This window comes from Ambystoma mexicanum, chromosome 9 (genome assembly GCF_040938575.1).
Source record: "Ambystoma mexicanum isolate Mex_15411 chromosome 9, UKY_AmexF1_1, whole genome shotgun sequence".
NCBI lineage: Eukaryota > Metazoa > Chordata > Amphibia > Caudata > Ambystomatidae > Ambystoma > Ambystoma mexicanum.
Window position 1 is genome coordinate 288,306,678 of NC_090931.1, and position 22,064 is coordinate 288,328,741.

General features: G+C 46.6%; 1 protein-coding gene across 3 annotated transcripts in view; it reads left to right on the top strand.

The window, feature by feature from the left end:
- The window catches only part of HEATR6 (HEAT repeat containing 6), a 1,218,923-nt gene that overhangs the window by 326,185 nt on the left and 870,674 nt on the right, over positions 1–22,064 (top strand). For all 3 annotated transcript variants that reach the window (XM_069614663.1, XM_069614664.1, XM_069614665.1), the window contains 2 exons: positions 1,231–1,332; positions 1,956–2,093. In XM_069614663.1, coding sequence (XP_069470764.1) covers positions 1,231–1,332; positions 1,956–2,093 — 240 coding nt within the window. The remainder of the gene's footprint in view (positions 1–1,230; positions 1,333–1,955; positions 2,094–22,064) is intronic.

The following is a 22,064-nucleotide window of genomic DNA, read 5'->3' on the forward strand; positions in this document are numbered from 1 at the left end:
CAAGGCACCTAGTGCTGAAGAGATCAACATACAGGAGTGCCCGGGTTAAGCAGTGATTGCCAAAAAGGCAAGTAAGGTGAACTTGTCCTGTTCAAACTGATGCAGAATTAATGCGCACAACCATGTTTTGGCAAACTGTACCCTTCCAGGCTGCAGCTCTGAGGACATTTTATTTTTGGGCCTAGAATTCAGTTTGTACTACCCCCTCCCCCCCCGACCTCAATAGTGTTGCCTGCTACAGGTTGGAGCAAGGCTGTTTCCCCTTTTTCTGAGAGTACCAGCTTTCAAAACCCGTACAAATTCCAAGACTCAGAAAGGAACACTGAGCCAGAGCTGCAGAAAGGGAGTCTGTGTGTTACTGAAAAGGGGAGAGTGTGAGTCATCCACCACTATGGCCATCTTTATGGGAACTTGTATATAGTTGATAGGTATGCTCCACTTTGCTTATTTTACATGGTTTGGATAAGAGGAAATAAGAAAATGTTTTTAACGAGCAATCTGTGGGTGAGTTTAGAGTCCATGTGTTTGCTCAAGGGATACTTGGAGAGCAATTACTACAAGTGGAGGCAGGCCATATATACACCCTGGTGTATCTGAAACGTCAACGAATTCAGGTGGTATACTATGTGCACAAATAGTGATTTTCTTTGTTCTGTTTTGGGGCTGGGGGTCTAATCAGAGCATATAAGTCCAATGCTGGAGAAGAAAGTAGTTCCACTCCTGTGACTATTCTCCAACATTGATATTTTTCTTAATTTGCGTGTGAATCTGTCTGGCTCATCTTTTGATACCACTTGATAAGCCCAGGCACATTGTGCTTCTAGAATCTAAACATTTCAGAGATTTTTGGTGGGTGGAGTCGTCTATCAGGACTTGCCCATCTTTTCTGCTAAGGGGAAAATGGCCGAACATGAAGTGGATGGGCTAAGCAATATGACAATTTTTTTCATTTTAGCTGCTGTTAAATGCTCACTGCAGATTTCCGACCTAATTATAGGGAATATTCAAAGCTTGTTAATATGTGGAACATACCTGCACCAGAGAACTAAAGTTACAGGTGTTAGTAGTTTATTCTCATTACAAGTCACCTGAAGTCCCAATACACTTGCTTGAGTCTGTGCTTTAATTCTGTGTAGGTGCCAGTCTGTCAAGTTTAACTTTGGGAATTACTTTCTTCTCAGACTGTAGGCAATCGTTTTGTTTTCTAAGCTGAATCTATATTTTTTTCAGTTGTTACAAAACTCTTTAAAAGGCATTCAGTCGCTCCTAAATGGAGGAAAGATGAAGCTGTTGAAACCAGATGAGCTTGGATCCCTTCTCGCTGTATTGAAGGTTAGTTTGTGCATTTTTACCTTTTTAGTCCTTTCCATTACCAAAATAATGTTAACGACCGACTGGTGACAAAATTTTGTGCATTTGTCATCATCAGCCAGTGATGCAACTGGATACATTGAAAGGCAATGGGGCACAATGCCTATAACCCTGTTTAACTGTTATCTATTGAACTGTCTCTACCTGACAATTCTTTGAAGGACTAATAATACTGTTATAGATTGCCTATTAGAAGTTGCAGAAGTTCAGCTTGTTAATTGTTAATGGAATTGCTCTTCAGACGCCTCATGCAAGTGCTAATGACCACCACACCTTGGACTGTGTGACTGTAGAGTAGCGGAGTGCTCTGCCAAGCATGGAGCATGTGTTCATATATTCTGTCCTGCACAGCTGATGGTCATTTGTGGTTGGCCTCAAGCACTTAACATGTCCACATCTATTCCCCATTACCCTGTGCAGAACTTGAAAAGGCTACATCGATGTTGCTGGGTTTTGATCCCCTGAACATGGCGCCTCTGAGCATTGTAGCTAGTGTGAAAATCCTTAGTTATTGTTGGTTTTGGCATTGTGTATTTTGGTACCTACGGTTGTTAATGTCTTTTATTCCCGTTCATCATTTCTAGAAATACATGTTCCATGGGCTTCCAGGATTCAACATAGACATTCCTGCAGTTCTCTACCCCACACCACTACCTCAGTATGACGGAAGATCCCCTCCGAAGCAAGAACCCACTGAGCTAGCCACTTTCAGACAAAGTGGGGTAATATGAAATCTCTTTGTGTTATTCTTGTTGGTACTTAATATGCAATTTTAATTAAAATTGTCCCAAGATGGACATGAATGTATCTAAGGAAAAAACATTTGTTGAAATCCCATTAAGGTTATGGTTTAATGCAAGGAAAAATCAAACTGTGCCAGTATAGGTAGGCTACACCTTATCTTTGCTCTAGGCTACCAATTGTGCAGCTCATAACTGTTGGTCTGAAAGCCCAATCTGTAACTCACACTGAACCCCCTGACATTGTTTCTTTTGCCTCTCATGGTTTCCCCCAACCTTCCATATTCGGGACTCACTGGTAATGTAACTCAGTGTATGTGTCCAAGTGATTCCCTAACCTTCCTCTGGATGGATGTTCCAAAGGTATGGTCACAAAGCCAAGTATATTCCTTTAACAGACTCGTGCTCAAATGATGTTATGTTCATTCATACCCTGTACCACTACCATTTGCATGGTCCTGAGGCACTCGCATGGCTCTGTACGAAAGTGGGTGTGGTGAAAGAGGGGTTAGGAAATAGGTTGTGCTCTTGTGTTGGTGCTTGCAGAAGCAGGAGAAACTGGCGATTGTGCTTGTCTGCTTTCTGTGTGCGCGCTTCGATTGTGTGCACATGGGTTATTTTATTTTATTCGACATTTGTATGGTGCCTATACACATTGTGTCCATAGGGGCTACGTCCAGTGTCTGAGTTGTTTGCAGCAGTTTTTTCATGTGGCAAATGTGTGATATATGTGTGTGGTATGTGTGGTAAGGCTAGCCCATTAGGGCATGTATGGTATGTGGGAGGTATGCTGGAGAGGAGCGAGGAGCAGGGGTAGTTAGTAGTAAGTAGTGTGGTTGTTTTATTGTTTGTTTCAGGATCCATAATGTTCCCTGATTGCCTTGAGTCCGTGGTAAGTGTTGTGGGAGGTGCCCGTTTTAATGCTTGTCTCAGTGAGTTGAAAAGCCAGGTTTTCAGTAGTTTTCTGATGGTTAGGTCATCTTCTGTCGTTCTTCTTTGCTCCAGTGTTGAGTTCCATAGTTTGGCTATCAAACGCGAGATGGCAGTTCCTCTGAATTTCCTTTCCTCGTAGTCTTTCATTTTGATTTGGAAGTCCTTGCTCAACCTTAGGTTTCTTCCTGGTTGGTAACAGTTAATTTTGCCTTCGAGTAATTCGGCTCCTTGTCCGTGTAGTGATCTGTGAGCGATGCAGAGGGCTTTGAAGTTGATTAGTTTTATTTTTGTTGTTCTACAGGAAGCCAGTGAAGGCTTCTCGGAGCTGGTGTGATGTTGTACCTTCTGTTTAGTCTCGGGACTATTCTTGCTGCAGTATTTTTGATGAGTTGGAGTTTTTTTAGTGAGACGTTCTGGCATTCAAAGGTAGAGGCTGTTAGCATAGTCTAGTCTTGATAATACCAAGGAGATGATTGCGAGGGTCCTCTGTGGGAAAGAGATGTAGGGGAATATCCCTCTAATTAGTTGCATGAGGTAGAAGCATTTCTTTGCTATTTAATTGACTTGTGGTTCTAGTGAGTCACATTTCCATCAACATGTCTGATAAGGTAAGGTTCGAATAACAAGTAGTGACGGGCATATCATGGTGAACATTTAACCAAGTAACATGTGTTCAACCTTAAACAACGTCCTGTCACTTGTTTCCCTTCCCCACTCCCCGCCTCCCCCTCACCCCCTCTCAGGTGGCGGTTGCGACGGGCTCGTTGAACAGTGCACTTGGGTGTGTTGGGGGAGCGTTGTGGTGGCAGAGTGTTCTACTGGTGTGTGGGAGTTGTCAGCGTAGTCTGTGGGGTGAGTCCCTAACCATGTGCAGTCGGTAGTGTTCCAGGAACGGTTGCCATTCTGTGTCAATGTGCACGTGTGATTCTAGCAGAATGGCCAGAAGGCTCTCCATTTCATATATTTCGTGTGATTTAGCTAGCCACTCTCGATGTGTTGGGAGGCAGTACCTTTTCTAGTGGAGGGTGATGCAGACTCTGCCTGTTAGTAGTAGATTTCTTTCCATGTGTGGGAGCACTGCATATTCGCCATCATGGTCCTAGATACTGAACAGCGCTAATAACAAAGGCGAAAAGGGCTCTGTCAGTGTTGTCTTTGTCCCTTATCCAGGCCAGCACATCCTTCCAATAGTTTTGTGTTAGTGGGCAGGCCCACCATATGTGCCAGTATGTGCTTGTTTCCCCGCATTTTCTCCAGCATAGGGTGCTAATGTTAGGGTCCATATTTGAAAGCCTCTGAATGGTTAGGTGCCATCTAAAGAGGAGCCTGTCATTGTGCATCTTATATTGCATCGCAATAGTGGCGACCAGACTGCCTTGTAAATGGATTGCCAAATGGTTTTGCATTTCCGTGGACCATATTTTTGGGGTGTTCGGAGGAGGGATGTGGCCTCTTAGGAGGGACTCGTAGAGAGCCGAGATGAGGCCTTTCGATTCTGCGAATGATTTGAGGACCTGCTCAAACCGTGTCAGTGGACTCGATAACTTGTGTTGCTAGCACCGGTCTGTGAGAGCTCCATTTAGATGGAGGAACATCGGGCAGGATATCTGGCGCTCCAAGGGCAGATTCCAGTTCGGATTTGTGTAAGAGGATGCCCTCTCTCCACAGTTGACCAGCTCTGGTTAGGCCTGCTTCGGAATATGGTTGGAATCTTAGGGGTTAGTGATTTTATCCATGATCTGGGGGGTGGGGGCTCCAGATACAGCTAAGGGCGATGGCCATGACTTGATGCCCTTCGTTTCGCTTGAGGTTCTCCATATGTGCCAGAGGACTGAGAGCACCGGGTGGGTCCAATTTCTGAGTGTCGGGTTCCTATATGGGACCCAGAGCCATTCATCACGGGTGACTAGTGTAAACAAGGTGTTTTCCATTGTTACCCATTTCTTCCCTTTGTTTTCACGCATGTGGTCCACCAGGACCCACAGTTGGGCCGCTAAATAATATTCATAGAAATCGGGGAGTTCCGTGCCTCCTTCCCTTTTTGGCAAGGTCAGGGTGTTGTACGCGACCTTGGGTCTCTTCCCCGGCCACAGGAACTGCAGGAGATTTCTTTTTATCTCCTTGTGAAAGGTTGCTAGCAGAACGAGGGGAAGAGCCTGAAATAAAATCAATAACCTAGACTGGACATTAATTTTTATTGTTGTGAAGCGTGCCGCCTAGGACAATGTCACTTTCAACTATTTCTGGAGGTCCCGTTTAATATTGTCCCATAGGGGCGGGGGAAGTTGGTCTCAAACATGTTGCTGTTTTTTGGCGTGATGAAGATTCCGAGGTATTTTTTGCTGGTGGTTTGGACTTATATGCCCTGATTAGTCAGTGCTTTGAATGTATGGGGGTTGGATTTTCTAGTGGCAACACCAGCATCTTCGTGAGGTTTATTGTAAACCCTGATGGGGACCAGTATTCAGTTAGAGCCTTGGGAAAGGCAGGGACCGATGTGCCCGGGTGCGTGATGTATGCCAGGACATCGTCTGCGTAAAAGGCCAGTTTAAATTCAGTTGCCCCTATAAGTATGCCCTTTATCTCCCCCTTGGCACAGATGGATGCCACCGGAGGTTCCAATGTTAGGGCAAATATCTTCAAACTCCATCACGTATCAATGTTTAGCCAGCCACGCACCCACATACCTCAGCCAAAAGATCAAAAGACACGCCCCTACAAGACCACACCGCTCAGCCTACAAACATTGGCCAGAGATTCCCAGATAGCACCGCAAAAGGACTGGGGGGACCAGTTTCCCAGTCCTGGCTGCCACCCTCTGGAACTAGCTGCCCTCCCACCTGCATGCTGAACCCTCCTACCAATCCTTCAGAATGAAGCTGAAATGTTTCCTTTCCATCTGTGACTTTAACACCAACACTTTGTACCTGATTTTCTGTAACTAGCGCCTAGATGCCCTAGTGCTACATGCACCGCTATAAATGCAAAATAATTAAGTAATTAAATATCTCACATCTATGTATGTAAGGGGGGTTCACAGAAATGTCAGCGAGAGAAAAAAAGAAAACGTTTGTTTTGTTGCAATAACTTCTGTTATTTTCTCCCTCTGACATTTCACTTTCGGATGATTATTTCATGGACAACCCTAGCCAACTCCCTCCTACCCTCTCTCCCTACACTCTCCCTCCAGGAAGGACCACCCTCCATCAAAATCTTTGTCCTCTGGCTCTCGAACGTCCTTACACCCCTCACCCCAACAAAACAACCTCAGAGATCAGGACCCTGATCACCGCCAACCTCAAATAACTAAAAATCCTCAAGCACCAGCTGGATTGGACCTGGAGAACCATCTGTACGGCCCAGAATAAAACCGCCCTATCAAGACTAACCAGAGCATTCAGACTGGAAATCAGAAAAACCAAGAAAGCATTCTATGGAACAGGATCTTAAACTCACGCAACCCGAGCAAGGAACTTCATAGAATCATTTCCGAATAAAACTCCCCAGCCAGCTCAAACCCCCCCCACCCCGCTCCCCCAAACCCTCCACCCCGCTCCCCCAAACCCCTCCCCACCACCCATCTGCCAAACCCTACAAGACACCTTATCAGAACACTTCCACAATGTTGCTATTGACACACCGGCAATCATCTCTAAATTGGAAAACATGCCTCTGCCCCTACCTACCCACAACCCGACCCACATCAACCCCCCCCCCCCCTCGATACAAACCATCACCTCTTCTTCTCCCATCGCACAACAGGAATTCCTCTCGCTCCTAGCACAAAGCCGCCCAACGGACTCCCCGGAGGACACCTGTCCGCCCATCCTCCTCAAAAAAAAATCTGAGCCTCAACCTCTGCAGGCAATATTGCACGCTCAATCCTCACCACTCCCTAACGACGGGAACCTTCCTGGAAGCCCTAAAAACCTCCTACATCAAACTCCTCCTAAACAAAATAACTACACTCAACCCACTCCTTCCCCAGAACTACTGGCCAATCTCCTAACACCCGCTTCATGGCCAAACTCATGGACCCGACTGCACAGCATACAAGCAGCTTGGCCTTTTCACTGAATCCAACAACCTCTTGAACACTGCGCATTCTGGCTTCAGACCGCTTAGAGGAACATAATCCTCCCGGGATGACCTAAAATGAACAGCTGATGCAGAAGGCTGCACTGTATTCATCCTTCTTGACCTCTCTACCGCCCTCAATACCATCGATCACACCATCCTCCTAGACAGACTACACTCATTAGAAATCAGACACTGCCCTCTCTTGAGTCTCCTCTTTCATCTCTAATTGCTCACAAATCGTACTCCTCCACCCATTCACCTCAGTCGCACGACCAGTAACAAAAGGCACACTGGATACAGGGACATCATTTGGGATTGCTACCCCCAATTAAAAAAATATATATATATTTTCTTTTTACAAATTGAAGCTCCTGGACTGTGGCCAGTGCCATGTGGCTCGTTTGTTCTAAAGTGGCTGGCTATGTTATTGAAGCTTCTTAAAAAAAACGGCGGTTTTCGCTTTCTGACTTTGAGAACCTTCAGACATGTAATTGCTCATTTTACCATGGCCGGTAAGCTAGCGATAGCCGGCAAGATAGCTCATGGGGTTGAGCGCTTGCACCAGCGTTGTCTGTGATCTGCAGGTTTGAATTCTGGCAAGGCCAACTCCGCCTTTCATCCTTCTGTGATTGATAAATGAGTAGCAACAGAGGTGGGGTGATATTGTATGTATATTTCTTCTATATAATGTGCTTAAGCGCAAGTGCTATATATTAACATATCATTATCATTTGGCCTTGGATATCTGCTTGCATTCAAGGAATTTGGTAATCTGGTCCTATACACACTTATATTAACGATACATATGGTGATCCATTCTTGTATGAAATGTATATCATTTTACAGTGATATTGTAACCATATTTCGGATGAATTGTGTCCTCCCACGTATTCGCCATCTTAGATATATATTCGGCAGCTTGCTGCTTCTTCGGAAAAATATTTCGCCAGAGGGCACTGTGCTCGAGGCCATGTAGCTTGGTCCCTCGAAGTCTACCGTCGAGCGTCAACGTCATCTGTCGTATAAAGGCCTGAGCCGCACCCGTTGGATTTGGTTCCATTTTTCTGAGATTTTACTTCGTGTTTCCAAACGGCGCGTCAGTTTTCTCATCAAAAATGTCTTCATCCTCAACTCCGACAACACCCAAGACGGGTTTTAAAAAGTGTCTGAAATGTGGAAGAAAGATGTCCATTACGGATCCTCAACGCAACTGGCTTTGGTGCCTTAGTCCTGATCACTGAGTAAACGAGTGCGGGTCGAACAAGGCTCTTAAGGAAGGCCAAGATAAGCTAGCGGTGGGAGAGGAGTCTTTCAAGTCAGCAAAAAGACTAAAACACTCGGGAGAGTCGAGGAAAATCTCGTTATGAGTCAAGGCGGTCGATGTCAAAGTCGCTCGAGGAAGTCTTCTTCCTCTTCATCTAAAAAATCAAAAAAGCGACGTCACAGATCTTCGTCCTCTTCTTCCTCCTCGCTCGACAGAAGGTTAATTTCTTGTCCTTCTAAGCATGATTCCCCAAGAAAATGGGAGGCCTTAGGGCTTCAATGCAAAGAAATGTTGAGAAGGCGGCCCGACCCCCTCAAAAAAGTTGTGTGAAGAGCATGCCCCTGTGCATTCTTAAAGTGACAGCGGGAAATCTAAAACGACACACGCTAAATCCGACAAAAAGTCTAGGGCGTCCTCGGAGGATGATTCTCCAGCGCTTCATGAAACAATACAGAAACCTTTGGTGCATAAATTGAGGTTGACAGAGGACAAAATGGCATCCTCATCATCTAAGTGTGGTATCGACTCGACGCATCCTTCGATGACTTCATCCAAGCCAAAAATGGCGTCGATACTTTCGGCCTTGGCGTCGAAGCCTTGCTCGATGACCTCAGGGATTCCTTCGAGCATATACACATACAGGGGTGTGTACCACACGAGTTTGTGTGGTACACACCCCTGTACCACACGAACTCAGTAAATGCCTGCTACCTTGCTTACAGGCCAGCGCCACGATTGTGGAGCACCTACAGTCTGTGTCAACATCCCAAACCCTAGCCTGCCCTCTCACAGCTCATGGCCCGTCTACCACCCACTACCCTACACCTCCGTAGCATTCAAAGCGCCTCTACCCAGCAGGCCCTATCCATAAAGCGATGTCTCTCTTGTATAATCCTGTATAACCTTCACAAGCGCAGCCGTGCCAGCCTGTGCTGAAACTTGTATCTTGATTTTAACTAGCCTGTGCTGAAAGTTGCATTTTAACTTAGCTGCCCATGCCAGTCCTTACTGTAGCCCACTGTATGCTTAACCTTTGTTAAAACTCGCATTTTGATTTAACTAGCCTGTGCTGAAATCTGCATTTTAACCTAGCTGCCCCGTGCCAGTCCTTATTGCAGCCCATTGTATGTCTAGCCTGTGCTGAAACTCGTATTTTGATTTAACTAGCCTGTGCTGAAACTTGCATTTTAACTTAGCTGGCCATGCCAGTCCTTACTGTAGCCCACTGTATGCTTAGCCTTTGTTAAAACTCGCATTTTCTTTTAACTAGCCTGTGCTGAAACTTGCATCTTGATTTAATTGCCCCGTGCCAGACCTCATAGTAGCCCTCTATATGCTTTGCTTCTGTTTAGAAACCAGCCCACTGCCCCAACTGCCTTGCGCCAACCTTGTTAGTAGCCTACTGTAGACACAGCCCTCTCGCTTAACCAGCCCTTTGTGCCTCCCTTCAACTCAGCCCCTACCCCTCTACCCACCCTCAGCCATCCACCATGTCTCCTTCCATAGCGCCACGCTAGCGCTTGCCTCTCTCCTACCTCTAGTCCACCTAGGGACACCAGCACCCCCTAACCACTTCCACGCTACCCATCCCTACCCAAACCTCACTCTCCCCTCAGCACCCTTCCCATAGACCATGTGGACCCACTCAGCCAATCTGAATGGTTACGACGTTACGCCACACGTCCCACACCACTTGTCCCACTCCACACATGTAACCAAAGACTTGGTACACGGTTTACTAAACCCCAAGTCTCTGCTAAACCGAAAAATACACCCAACCCCTCCACTCACCCTCCTCCCCATATGAACACTAAAATCACTAATCTCCCGCTAGTACCCTCTAACATCAAAGGAGCCCTTATCAACGCTCGGTCCCTTGTGGCACACGGCCCCGAGATCTCGGACATTATCACCCTCAACAGCTTGGACTTCCTAGCAGTAACCTGGCTTCACCAAGCAGCAGGCCCCGCTCTCTTCTTAGCTCTACCAGAAGGCTACACCATCATCAGAACCGACAGAACCTCCAACAAAGGCGGGGGAGTGGCCTTCATCGCCAAATCCCACCTAGCACTTAGAGCCATACCACAAATCAACCTCCAGTCCGCAGAACTCCTATCTGTGAAACTGTCATTGACGCCTACCACCACAATACTCATGCATCTTGTCTACCGGCCCGTCATCCACTTTCGAGACCGACATTCTTGATCTCCTCTCCACACATACCAAACTCGCATCAAAAACTATCCTCCTAGGAGACCTAAACCTCGGTCTCCATGACCCCAACAACTCACATGCCCTATCCTTGGCCATATCCAACCTTAGTTTTGCACATAGAATTTCCACTCCAACCCACTACAAAGGCAGAACCCTGGTCTGGATTGCTGACCTTAACTGTGCTATCACCATCACCCAAAACAACCCTGTTGCATGGTCTGACCACCTCTCATCAAAAATATTCTTGGCGAGCCAAAAGTTAACAACCTCAACCCAACATACCTAGTTGATCTCTATAACAACACCCTCAAGTCAGCCTTAGACATTGTCGCACCTCCCAAACTCAGGAAACCTAAGCCTCAAGCACACCTTAACAAATGGTTTACTCCTGAGCTGAAAAACCTCAGAACCTTAAAGAGCAGCCGAAACCATCTGGCGAAAATCGCCATCCACCGCTAACAGAACAGCGTTCATGCTAGCATTCGCGACTTACAAAACAGCCATCCTGTCAGCCAAAAAACACTCACACGATGCTAGAATCCAAAACGCCAATTCCAGAACCAAAGAATTATTTAGCATCTTAAAAGAGCTCGAGTCCCCAGCACCCCCCACCCAAGACTGTATCCAAAATGCAGAATGGTGTACCAAAATACAGCAAGCTCTAGCAGACAAAATCACCCTCTTCCAAAACAAAATCAAAGCTAAAAAGGCTAGCCTTCAAAAGGACTGCCAATCTGCCAACCTCAGCTATGACGGAACAACCCCCCCTTGTCCACCTTTCTCCTTCTCCCAAGTAACACCTAAGGAAGTTGAAAACATTATTAAAAGCCTAAAACCTTCACATTGCCAGGGTGATGTCTGCCCAGCCACCATCAAGTATGGAGCCAAATTCCTAGCCCCCTTCATAACCACTGTGATCAATGCCTCTTTCGCCTCCAATCAGTTACCCCAAAATCTCAAGGAAGCTTGGGTCATGCCACTATTAAAGAAAGCCAACTTGGACCCGAATATCCCCATTAACTATAGGCCTATCTCCACGGTCCCCTTTCTCCTAAAGATCCTGGACCGGGTGGCATACTTGCAAATACAGAAACACTTAGATGAGAACAACCTCCTCGGCCTTAGAGAATCCGGATTTAGACCCAGAAATAGGTTCGATACTGCTCTCCTAAACCTAAAGATTCAAATGAACGAGGCAAAGGATAAAGGCAAACTAGCAGTCCTCCTATTACTAGACCTATCTGCAGTCTTTGACCTCGTCGACCACCAAATCCTGACCAAACACCTCTCCACTTCTGCAGCTTTCTCCCCCAATGCATCAGATTGGATCAAATCCTTCCTAGCAGATCGCACTACCAGAGTCTTTTCACCCTCAGCCTGCGCAGACCCAACTCCAACCCTGTACGGCGTCCCGCAAGGCTCTTGCGTATCACTCCACTTTATACAATATCTTTCCGAAGCTCCTCTTCGACCGCCTTGACAACCTGGGTGTTGTCTATACTAACTACGCTGACGACACCCAAGTCCTCATCCACCTCACTGGCTGCTATGACCATGACTCCAATTTACTCAACAGTATCTATCTCGAAATCCAAGCCTGGATGGCTGACAACGGTCTTTGTCTCAATGACGACAAGACCGAGCTGAGCAAACGCCTGAGCAAACTTGACCGCAGTTACTCATCTTTCGTCACCGAAAACAACATAATAAGCGTGTCCAAAGAGATAAAAACCCTGGGGATTTACCTTGATTCAACCCTCTCCCTCAGAAAACAGGTCAACAGCATTGCATCCTCTACAGTCTACACAACACAAACAAACTAATATATAGTTGCAAATCTTTCCTATCCACAAGTAGCTGCTTAACACTAGCCAGAGCACTCGCCCTCTCCAAAATTGATTACTGTAACACACTATTCCTCGGCACCTCGGAACACAACCTCAACAAACTCTAGGTGCTCCAGAACAACTCACTACGAGCAGCACTTATCCTCCCGAGATCCTGCCACATTACCACACACAGACAAAACGCCAACTGGCCGCCCATCCGAGACAGAATTACTCTTCGTACCGTGGCCATCACGCACAAGTGCCTCACCAATTCCGCCCCGAAATATCTTGCAGATAAACTCTGCTTCCACCAACCCACCCGCATCACCAGATCCTCAAACCTAATGATCCCAAGATACAACCCAAAATCAGCAGGCGGCGCCAGCTTCCAAGTTCAAGCACCCAAACGCTGGAACGCCATCCCCACCACCCTCAAACAGGAACCATCTTCCCTTACCTTCAAAGCTGGCATAAAAACATGGCTAAACAACCACTCTTCCCAGTAAAGACCAGTCAACTCACTTTCAGTTCCCATTGTAACCAGGGTCCACGCTGCATCATCACCTGTGTATCTGGTAATCAACCCTACTGTAACCAGGGTCATTGTATCTCGTAATCGTCCCAACTGTAACCAGGGACACTCCTTCTGTTATTTATTTGCATACCTGCTGTAACCTGTAACCTATATTCTCAAGCGCCCACTTACCCTTGGGTTTGGCATGCGATACAAGTAATAAACAAATACAAATACAAAAATATCGAAGCCATTGTCTATGCCATCGACGCCACAACGCCTTTGTCGGGGAAATCTTTTATACCGGTTCCCAAGACGACAACTATGGCTAAATCTAGCTCTATGCTGCCACCTTTACCAGAAAAAAATGTTCACCCTCAGCCCAGGCAGGAATTGTTTTAATCCATGTCTATTTTTGAAGAACAAACCTCTGAGGAAATTACATCAGCTGGTGTTAGATTTGGGACAAGAGAAGTCCCTGAGGAACTAGTGGATCCTAGTTAAAAAATGGCAGACCTTTATGACTGCCTACAATCGGCAAGTGGCCTAGATACCTCACCTGAGGTAGAATTTGAAAGGCCTGGCCCTACTGACCACGCTGAACCGGTGTATAGGAACCTTATGGGAAGAGTGATAGATTTTATGGGGTGGAAGTCCGTGTCTCCAAGGTATGACCAGGACGACTTGACTAATATTACTGATGAAGGACCTCGGAGACCCAATCCTTCCTTTCCACAAAGCTCTTCAAAAGAGAGTTATGACAAATTGGGAGACCCCCGAGTCTTTACCAGCTGTAAATAAGAAATGTGTAGGAAAGTACAGACCTGCTCCCTCGGATCCAAAGTATCTGTCTGAATGCCCTTCACCTGAAAGCTTGGTGATTCAAGCTGCGACTGCAAATAGGCAATCGGCTTATCCCTCCATGCCCCCTGACAGGAACGACAAAAAGATTGACGCCTGGGCGAGAAAAGTTTTCACTTCAGGTGGTATGGCCCTTAAATCTACTAATGTGACTTGTACATTAGCTAGATTTACTTATACCCTGTGGAGCTCTTTGGATGCAGCGGCTGATCACATCTCAGAGGGTGAGGAGTGGGATGGTTTCCTGGCGATAGTAAGGGATGGAAAATAGGCTATGGAGGAGTGCCTCAAGTCAGGACTGGATACTGCAGAGAGTATAAGCAGGTCCATGGCATCTAGCGCAGCCTTGCGTAGATTTGCATGGCTAAGGAAATCTGGCTTTGCATCTGATGTACAGTCCAGATTACTTAATATGCCCTTTGACGACTTGAGGTTGTTTGTTGGCAAGGCGGACGAGACCTTGGAGAAGCTGCAGACCTCTAAAGCGGCAGCAAAATCACTCAGCGCCGCTATAAGACAACCTCAGCAACACTCTTACGCAGGCTCGTCTTCCTGGAAGAGTCGCCTGTTTTGCTTCTATTCCTCTTTTGGAAAAGGGAGAGGGCAGGCCAGTCAGAGAGGCCAACAGAGAAAACCCTTTTGTGGTGGAAAAGGGAGAGGCGCTAGATCAGCCACAGCAGCGGCTACTACCCCCTCAGCCGCTGCAAAGCCACTTTGAGGTCTTAACCCACAAAACTTCAGTGGGAGGCAGAATCTCTCAGTATCTGGATGAATGGCGGGGCATTACGTCAGATGCCTGGGCACTAGAGATAGTGACCTGTGGTTACTGCCTTCCTTTTCATCAAAGGCCTCAAGATCATCCACCGGGAGCCAACTCTGTAAAAATTCCAGAACCGCTCCTTCTGCAGTAGATTTTAACCCTGCTAGAGAAAGGTGCAATAGAACATGTACCTGTAGCGGAGAGGAACAAGGGCTGGTACTCCCCCTATTTTCTCATCCCCAAAAAGGACCGAGGTTTGAGACCCATCTTGGACTTGAGAAATTTGAACAAATTCCTCAGGAAGGACAAGTTCTAGATGGTGACCCTTTCTCAGATCCTTCAGGCTCTTCAGGTTTCATTAGACCTTCAGGATGCTTACTTTCATGTGCCAATCCATCTCAAACACTGAAGTACCTGAGGTTTGCAATTGGCGGATCTCAATATCAGTTTTGAGTTCTGTCATTTGGGCTGACCTGCGCCCGAGGGTCTTCACCAAACTAATGGCGGTGGTGGCAGCGAGTCTGAGGAGGGAGGGGATTCACATCTACCCTTACCTGGACGATTGGCTAATCAGGGCAGGTTCACCCGAACGGGCCCAGGAACATCTATCTATGACCTGTCACTTCCTACACAAACTGGGCTTCTCCCTCAATTACAAGAAGTCGCAAATGATTCCAAGCCAAAGACTCAAATTCATCTGAGCTGTCCTGGACACCACCTCAGGGAAAGCCTCGCCTCCCAAGGAGAGAGCTCACCACATTCTGCAGATGGTAGCAAAGTTTCAAAATGCCCAACATCTACCGGCGTTAGACTTCCTAAGGTTGCTAGGCCTCATGGCATCCTGCATTTTTCTGGTACCAGAGGCTTGACTGAGGATGAGATCCCTGCAGTGGTCCCAGTTTTTGGGAGGAGATGTCAGATCTTCTAAAAATCCCATCCAAGGTGGCTCAATATCTCCTATGGTGGGCTCGCAAGGAGAATATCCTCAAGGGGGAACCTTTTTGGCAACCATGGCCGGAGATCACTGTAGTGATGGACGCCTCACTCGCAGGGTGGGGAGCCCACACCAACGATCTGACAATCAATGGTCGTTGGTCCAAACTACACATCAACCTTTTGGGGATGATGGCAATCGGACTAGCGCTGAAGGCTTTTCTGCCCTCTGTACAGGGAAAGAATGTCCTGATAATGACGGACAACACAGTGGCCATGTACTACCTCAACAAAAGAGAAGGCGTAGGATCACTGTCACTGTGCAGAGAGGCAATGCAGCCCTGGTTCTGGGCAATGCAAGAACGAATCTCTCTATTGGCAGTTCATCTTGCCGGAGAGCTGAACACAGCGGCGGACACTCTGAGCAGGCAGAGCACAATCTCCCACTAGTGGGAGCTAGCTCAGAAAGTCCTTCAAGAGATCTTCACCCTTTGGGGAACCCCTCAAGTAGATCTGTTCACGACCGGGGCAAACCAGAAGTGCGAACTGTATTGCTCAAGGGAATTTCCCCCGAGAGGAGCTCTAGGGGACACGTTTGTAGTGGACTGGGTATTTCCACTCTTTTACGCGTTTCCTCCAGTCCCCGTGATTCCTCATGTAATCAGGAGGTTGGGAAAGTTCAGGAGACCCTTGATCCTAATTGCCCCGGACTGGGCCAGGAGGATGTGGTACCCGGACCTTCTGGACATGTCCATCTGCCCTCTAATACGTCTTCCACAAAGAGAGGATTTTCTCTCGCAAGAGGAAGGTCGGGTTCTCCATCCAGAGGTCAAGACACTCAACCTTCACGCTTGGCTTCTGAGAGGTTGAGATATAAGGATTGGGACCTCCCGGATGACGTTATGGAGATTTTGCTTTCGGCCAGAAGGCCAGCAACAAAATCCTTATACCGGTGTCATTGGAAGAAAGTCAGTAAGTGGTGCAGGGATAAGAATGTGGATCCTTTTCAATGTACCACTCCCATGGTGAACGGGGCCCTTAGGGGTCCCTCGCGATATGGAAACAAGGCAATAACCATACATGAAAGGATGCGCCAGGCACGAGGTTCAAATTCCCAATGCTAGGGTTTTTTGCAAGCAAAATAGTCCCAATTGGCCAATTGTGGTCTCACGCCCCACGACGTGTATTCTCCAGACCTCGAGGGTCGCAAGAGAGCGAATTACGTACATCAGTTACATATATACAAAATGCATATCATACAATCAGCTATGACATGTTTAACACCCCCTTTTATTGAGTTTCTTTGAACTCTGGATGATTATGGACATTTCCGACGAGTATGACAATTATGACACTTTCGATGTCTATTCTAGTAACAATGTGCAATTTAGAAAGTGCGGAGGCATCTTCTAGTTGTTGAACAGAACACGCTGCTTCTGTTCTTGGAAGCAAGCTGCACACTGGGGAAGAGTCACATTCCAAGCTTTGCTATCTATGAGGTGCTATTCGTGTCCTGGGAGCCGACAAGCTCTAAAGGGTTTTGTGAAGGGGGGCCATAAGAAGAGCATAATTCAAGCCTTTAGCTACTTTATTCTAACATATTCTACCACAGTACGAGACTGGCTGGCAGCTATGAAATGATTAAATGCCCTGCAGCTCTCCCTCAAGGCTACAGAGAGGGAGCGTGGGCATTCCTTTCGGGGCTGCTCATGAGGAGTTTCAACAATCTCCTCAGTCCCGCGGCCTTGCCCTTTCATATTCAGACAACAATGTTCACAGTTGAGCAGAGTAAGCAGAATTCGCAAGAATTGCAAGCTGCAAAGCAGTTTAGACAGAAAGCAATGAGCAATGGTTAACAAGCAAAATGGCGATTCTTGCTACGTTTAAAATGGCCGCTTGTTGGTCAAGCATAGCAGTCTGTATTTCTATAATTCTGTGCATAAGACGGTTGGCCTTCGGCCATCAAGATACGTCTATCATCCAAATGAAGGGTATTCATTTTTCCAGATTGACAAACCCTCCTTTTGGCCGTATGCCAAACATCTTATTCATTCATTGTATCCTCCTCTGATGAGGATAAGTCTCGGGTATCTATGTCTGAACCTTTCATGCTATCATAAGCATCATCTTCATCATTAATGTCTATAGCCATGAATTGTTTTACTATTTTTGTTTCATCAGTGTCTGTTATTTAGGTCATGCGTTTGTTTTTCTCTCGACACCATGTGCATACATCCCTTAGTACATCCCTCAGTTATCTCAGTGCAAACTCTTGGTAGACATTGTATGCAACAGCAACATGTTATGAATATACCAAGTACCACCATTAGTATCGAAATTAGCTTCCATCCCAGGACCGCAATAGTCTCCAAAACCAGGATCCTATCCCCCCCAACCCCCTTCTTCAGTAGAGAGTGTGGAATTTAGGACATGTAATTTCCGGATTGCTTTAAATATCGTAGGGGAGTAATCATCTATAAACACACAGCATGCAGTTTTTACGAGTTTACAAACTCCCCCACGATCAACTAATATTATATCAAGAGCCATTCTGTTTTGTAGTGCCATTAGCCTAATTCCTTTTTCTTCCAACGTCATGTTGTATAAGATATCCGTTGTTGTATCTATTGTATTTTTTAGTATTCTGGACAGTTTCCTTATGTTATAGGAATTTTCTATTTGGGCCAAGAATGGTATAAACGATTTGGCTACATCTATTGCTATCATTCCATCTTCACTACTCCTTCGGGTTCTACCTTTTAATCGCCTCACTACTTCTGCAGTTTCTAAGAGGAACACTCCTGGGAATAGTAGACCCAAGTAACATGTACCTCCCCAGTTTCTAGGTAACCATGGAAATGCTTTTTCCCCGCATATAAAGTAAACAGGGTCCCCTAAGTACACAGGTTCTATTTTGTGCTTTAAAACCACTATGTTCAGGCAGCTGCTAAACGTTCCTACTTTATAGGAACCTTTTTTCTTTAAACATAGGGGAGCAGTTTTGGGGCTGTAATCCACTGTATAGGCAGGGGGCACAGCATCTTTATTCCATTCATCCCTCATTCGAAATGTCATTACTGATGTTTCTTCTGCTGGCGGGGTCGGTCTATTCTGCCTATGTAATCTATCTAGGGCCTCATTACACGGATGGCGGAGAACCATGGCGCTATTAGCGCCATGGTTCATGCCGGTAAAATACCGGCACCGCCTTGGCGGAAAGGGGAATTACCGCCCCATTCCAAGGTTGGCGGGGCGGTAATTCTCCCTTCCACCATTGCCCTTCCCCATTCCCATTTTTGCCCCATGGGGCATAATGGGAATGGGGAAGGCGCTAATTACGGTACCGCAAATTGCGGTACCGTAATTAGCTCCCTGGGTCCCTTTGCGGGTTGGTTTTTAACGCCTGCAAAAAGCAGGCGTTAAATCCGCCAACCCGCAAAGGGACCTCGTAGTAAGGCGGTAAGGATTTACCGGTATTTTACCGGTAAATCCTTACCACCATCCGTGTAATGAGGCCCTTAGTCTTGTTGTCTTTCGTGTATTTTTCCTCATGGGATCTGGTGATAACACGCAAGCTTTGTGGAATATGGAACAACCCACAGGTCTCATGATCACTTCCTCAAATTAATTCATATTGGTCTCATCTAGTTGACCCGTATTACTCTTGTTCCATTTCCCAAAGAACATTGCACTCAACGATACTTCACATGAATAAACCAATGATAACGGTTGTACATACCAGCCTATCCCTTTCCCACCGTGCTGTGGTAAATGGGCACAAACCCAGCAATCTTTTTTCTTTAAAACCCCATGGGTCATGTTCATGATGAGCAACAATGTATTGTTGCTATATCCTTCTCTGTCTTTCTTCCATTGCATTGGGGACAAAGTACCAGTGATTACATGAACCAGGCTTTCAGTAGCTGCTTTTGGCAAAAGTGTTTCTAATGGGTACGCGGACTCCAGGAACCATAGTGTAATAGCTATTATTGTTGGTACTACCATACTTAGAGAACACAGGACCAATGTCCAAATCAGTACCTTATTCCTTTTACCATGCTTTTTCCCTAAATTTGCAGTCTCTAAAACTATCATCTTTTCAGCAGGGGTGCAGGAGGAGGCTGAAAACTGGTCTTGATTTGTTCTTCATCGTCCTTCTTGCTGGCAAAGTTCATCGCAAATGTCTCTCGTTCTTGATGCCAAAAGTTCAATGAAAATGTCACAGTTCAATTCTGCCAGCCCTTTCACAGCCTAGATCACTTATCCACTCCGAGCAAGATTAGTTGTTCTTTCTCCCACTGCTCAGACGATTTCTGAACAGTTCTTTATTGACAGAGTACTATGTGCATCCAGCTTGTCCCGCTCTGGTTTAGGACACATGTACTTTATTATAAGTGCACCGAGGTGCCGTGAGTCTTGAATTGTCCGACTTGCACAACTCTCACACTTCTCTCCTCTACGCCCCTGGTTCCTACTCCGTCCGTGAGTGGAACCAAAGGCAAAAGAAAAGCACCAAAGATCTGTGGATCACTTTGCCTATCGAGGCCGCAAATGATGGGTAGCGATGAGCGCCGTGGCAATGATGTAGTTTCTTTCTCTGGCCTTGGTGCGTTTACAGAAGCTGGTGGGCGCCAAAGGGGTACACGCGTTATTTCTGCTCGTGTTTGCAATGCAGAGTTTGGGTCGCTCGGCAGTGATGTTGTTTCTGCTGGGCAACGTTGGGGCACTTTTCGCCCTTTCCCCTTCCTGGCAGCCTCCTCAGGCTCTGTTTCGAGTTTCACTTCTCGCTTAGGCTTTGTTTCAACTTTCACTTCTCGCTCAGGCTGATGTTGTGGCAGTGGACTGGCAACAGTTTCTTTCGTTTCCGAGACCGTTTCCTTTCTTTGTTCGTCGGAAGTTGTCAGCAGTCCTGGGAATCTTTTGGCATGTGTCGCATGGATCCATGCCTTGCGACCGTCCACTTGATTGGCCGTCTGTGTCGCCAAAAGTACTTGGTAGGGGTGGCGCCACCTGGGTGCTAATATCTTCTTCCGTTCAAAGTTTTTCAGCAGCACACAGTCTCCTGGCTCCAGCGCGTGCCCCGGGCCTGTGTACCTCACTGGTAACGCCTCCTGCACCTGCTGATGAATCAAACGCAATTTCTGCATTAAAAGGCCACAGTACGTGCTTAACACAGGATGCTCGACCTCACATAATCTTTTGGGCTGCGGTGCGCACCATACATTTGCCGGTCTCCCCATGATAATTACATAGGGAGAGAGCCCAGTTTTAGCCTGCACAGACGTGCGCATGCACAATAGCGCTAGGGGTAATGCATCCACCCAACTCAACTTGCTCCCAGCACATATTTTTGCTATCTTTGACTTTAAGATACCGTTATGTCTCTCAACAAGTCCGGCGGAACTCGGATTCCTGGAGCTGTGGAATCGCTTGTCAATCTGCAGACCTGCACAGATCTGTAGTACTACTGCGCCCACAAAGTGTGGGCCGTTATCTGACCACAGGAAACGGGGCAGCCCGAACCGGGAGAAATACTCCTTCAACATTACTTTTGCCGTTGACATGGCAGTACAGTCTTTTAAAGGATATGCCTCCACCCACTTACTGAATGCACAAATCACCACTAACACATTTGTAGTTCTGGCACCTTTCCATTTCTATGAAATCAAAATGGATCACCTCGAAAGGCATAGAGGGTGGGCCAAAACTACCTACTGGAGTCACGGTTCCCTTCCCTACGTTGTGTTGCAGGCACGTAATACAATTCTGCACTAGCCTTTCTGCATTCTTTATGTGCTAATTTTTCTATATTGTGGATAAATGCTGTACCATCTTCTTCGCGCAAATGTGGGTAGGGCTATGCGCCATTGTAACCATTGCGGTTACGTAACAATTTGGCAACATCCAGTTCTTGGTCTTTGTCCACCCAACATCCTTCCAAATCTAACTCAGCAGAGCCCTCAGCCCACCCCTGAATCTCTTCGGTCGTGGCCTCAGCCTGCATTTCTTTGACTGTGGCAACTCCATTCTCTATCATACAAGGTACTTCCTCAGTCTATACTGTCATCATTTTATTTCCCAAATCAGTGGCTGTTTGTTTGGCAATCCTGTCTGCAAATGCGTTTCGCTCTCCCAATTTACATGTTACTTTTTTATGCGCCTCGCATTTTACTATAGCTAGGCGCTTTGGAAACGTGAGTGCAGACAACAATCGTACAATCAAAGGCCCATGCTGAATCCTGGCCCCATGTGATGTCAAGAAACCCCTCTCGGTCCAGAGTCGACCAAAGTTATGAACCACCCCGAATGCGTACTGACTGTCAGTATATATGTTTACATTCAAATTTTCATAGAGTTCACAGGCTCGGGTCAGTGCTATTATTTCTGCGGCTTGTGCCGAATTGTAGGGGATTCTTCTGCTTTCTACAACACTCTCTAGGGTAGTAATTGCATATGCGGCAGTTGATGTGCCATCAGGTAATTTAAAACAAGAGCCGTCACAAAACAACTCCCCATCCGGCTCTTTCTGTGGGGTGTCACTCAAATCAACTCTTCCCTTCGTCTC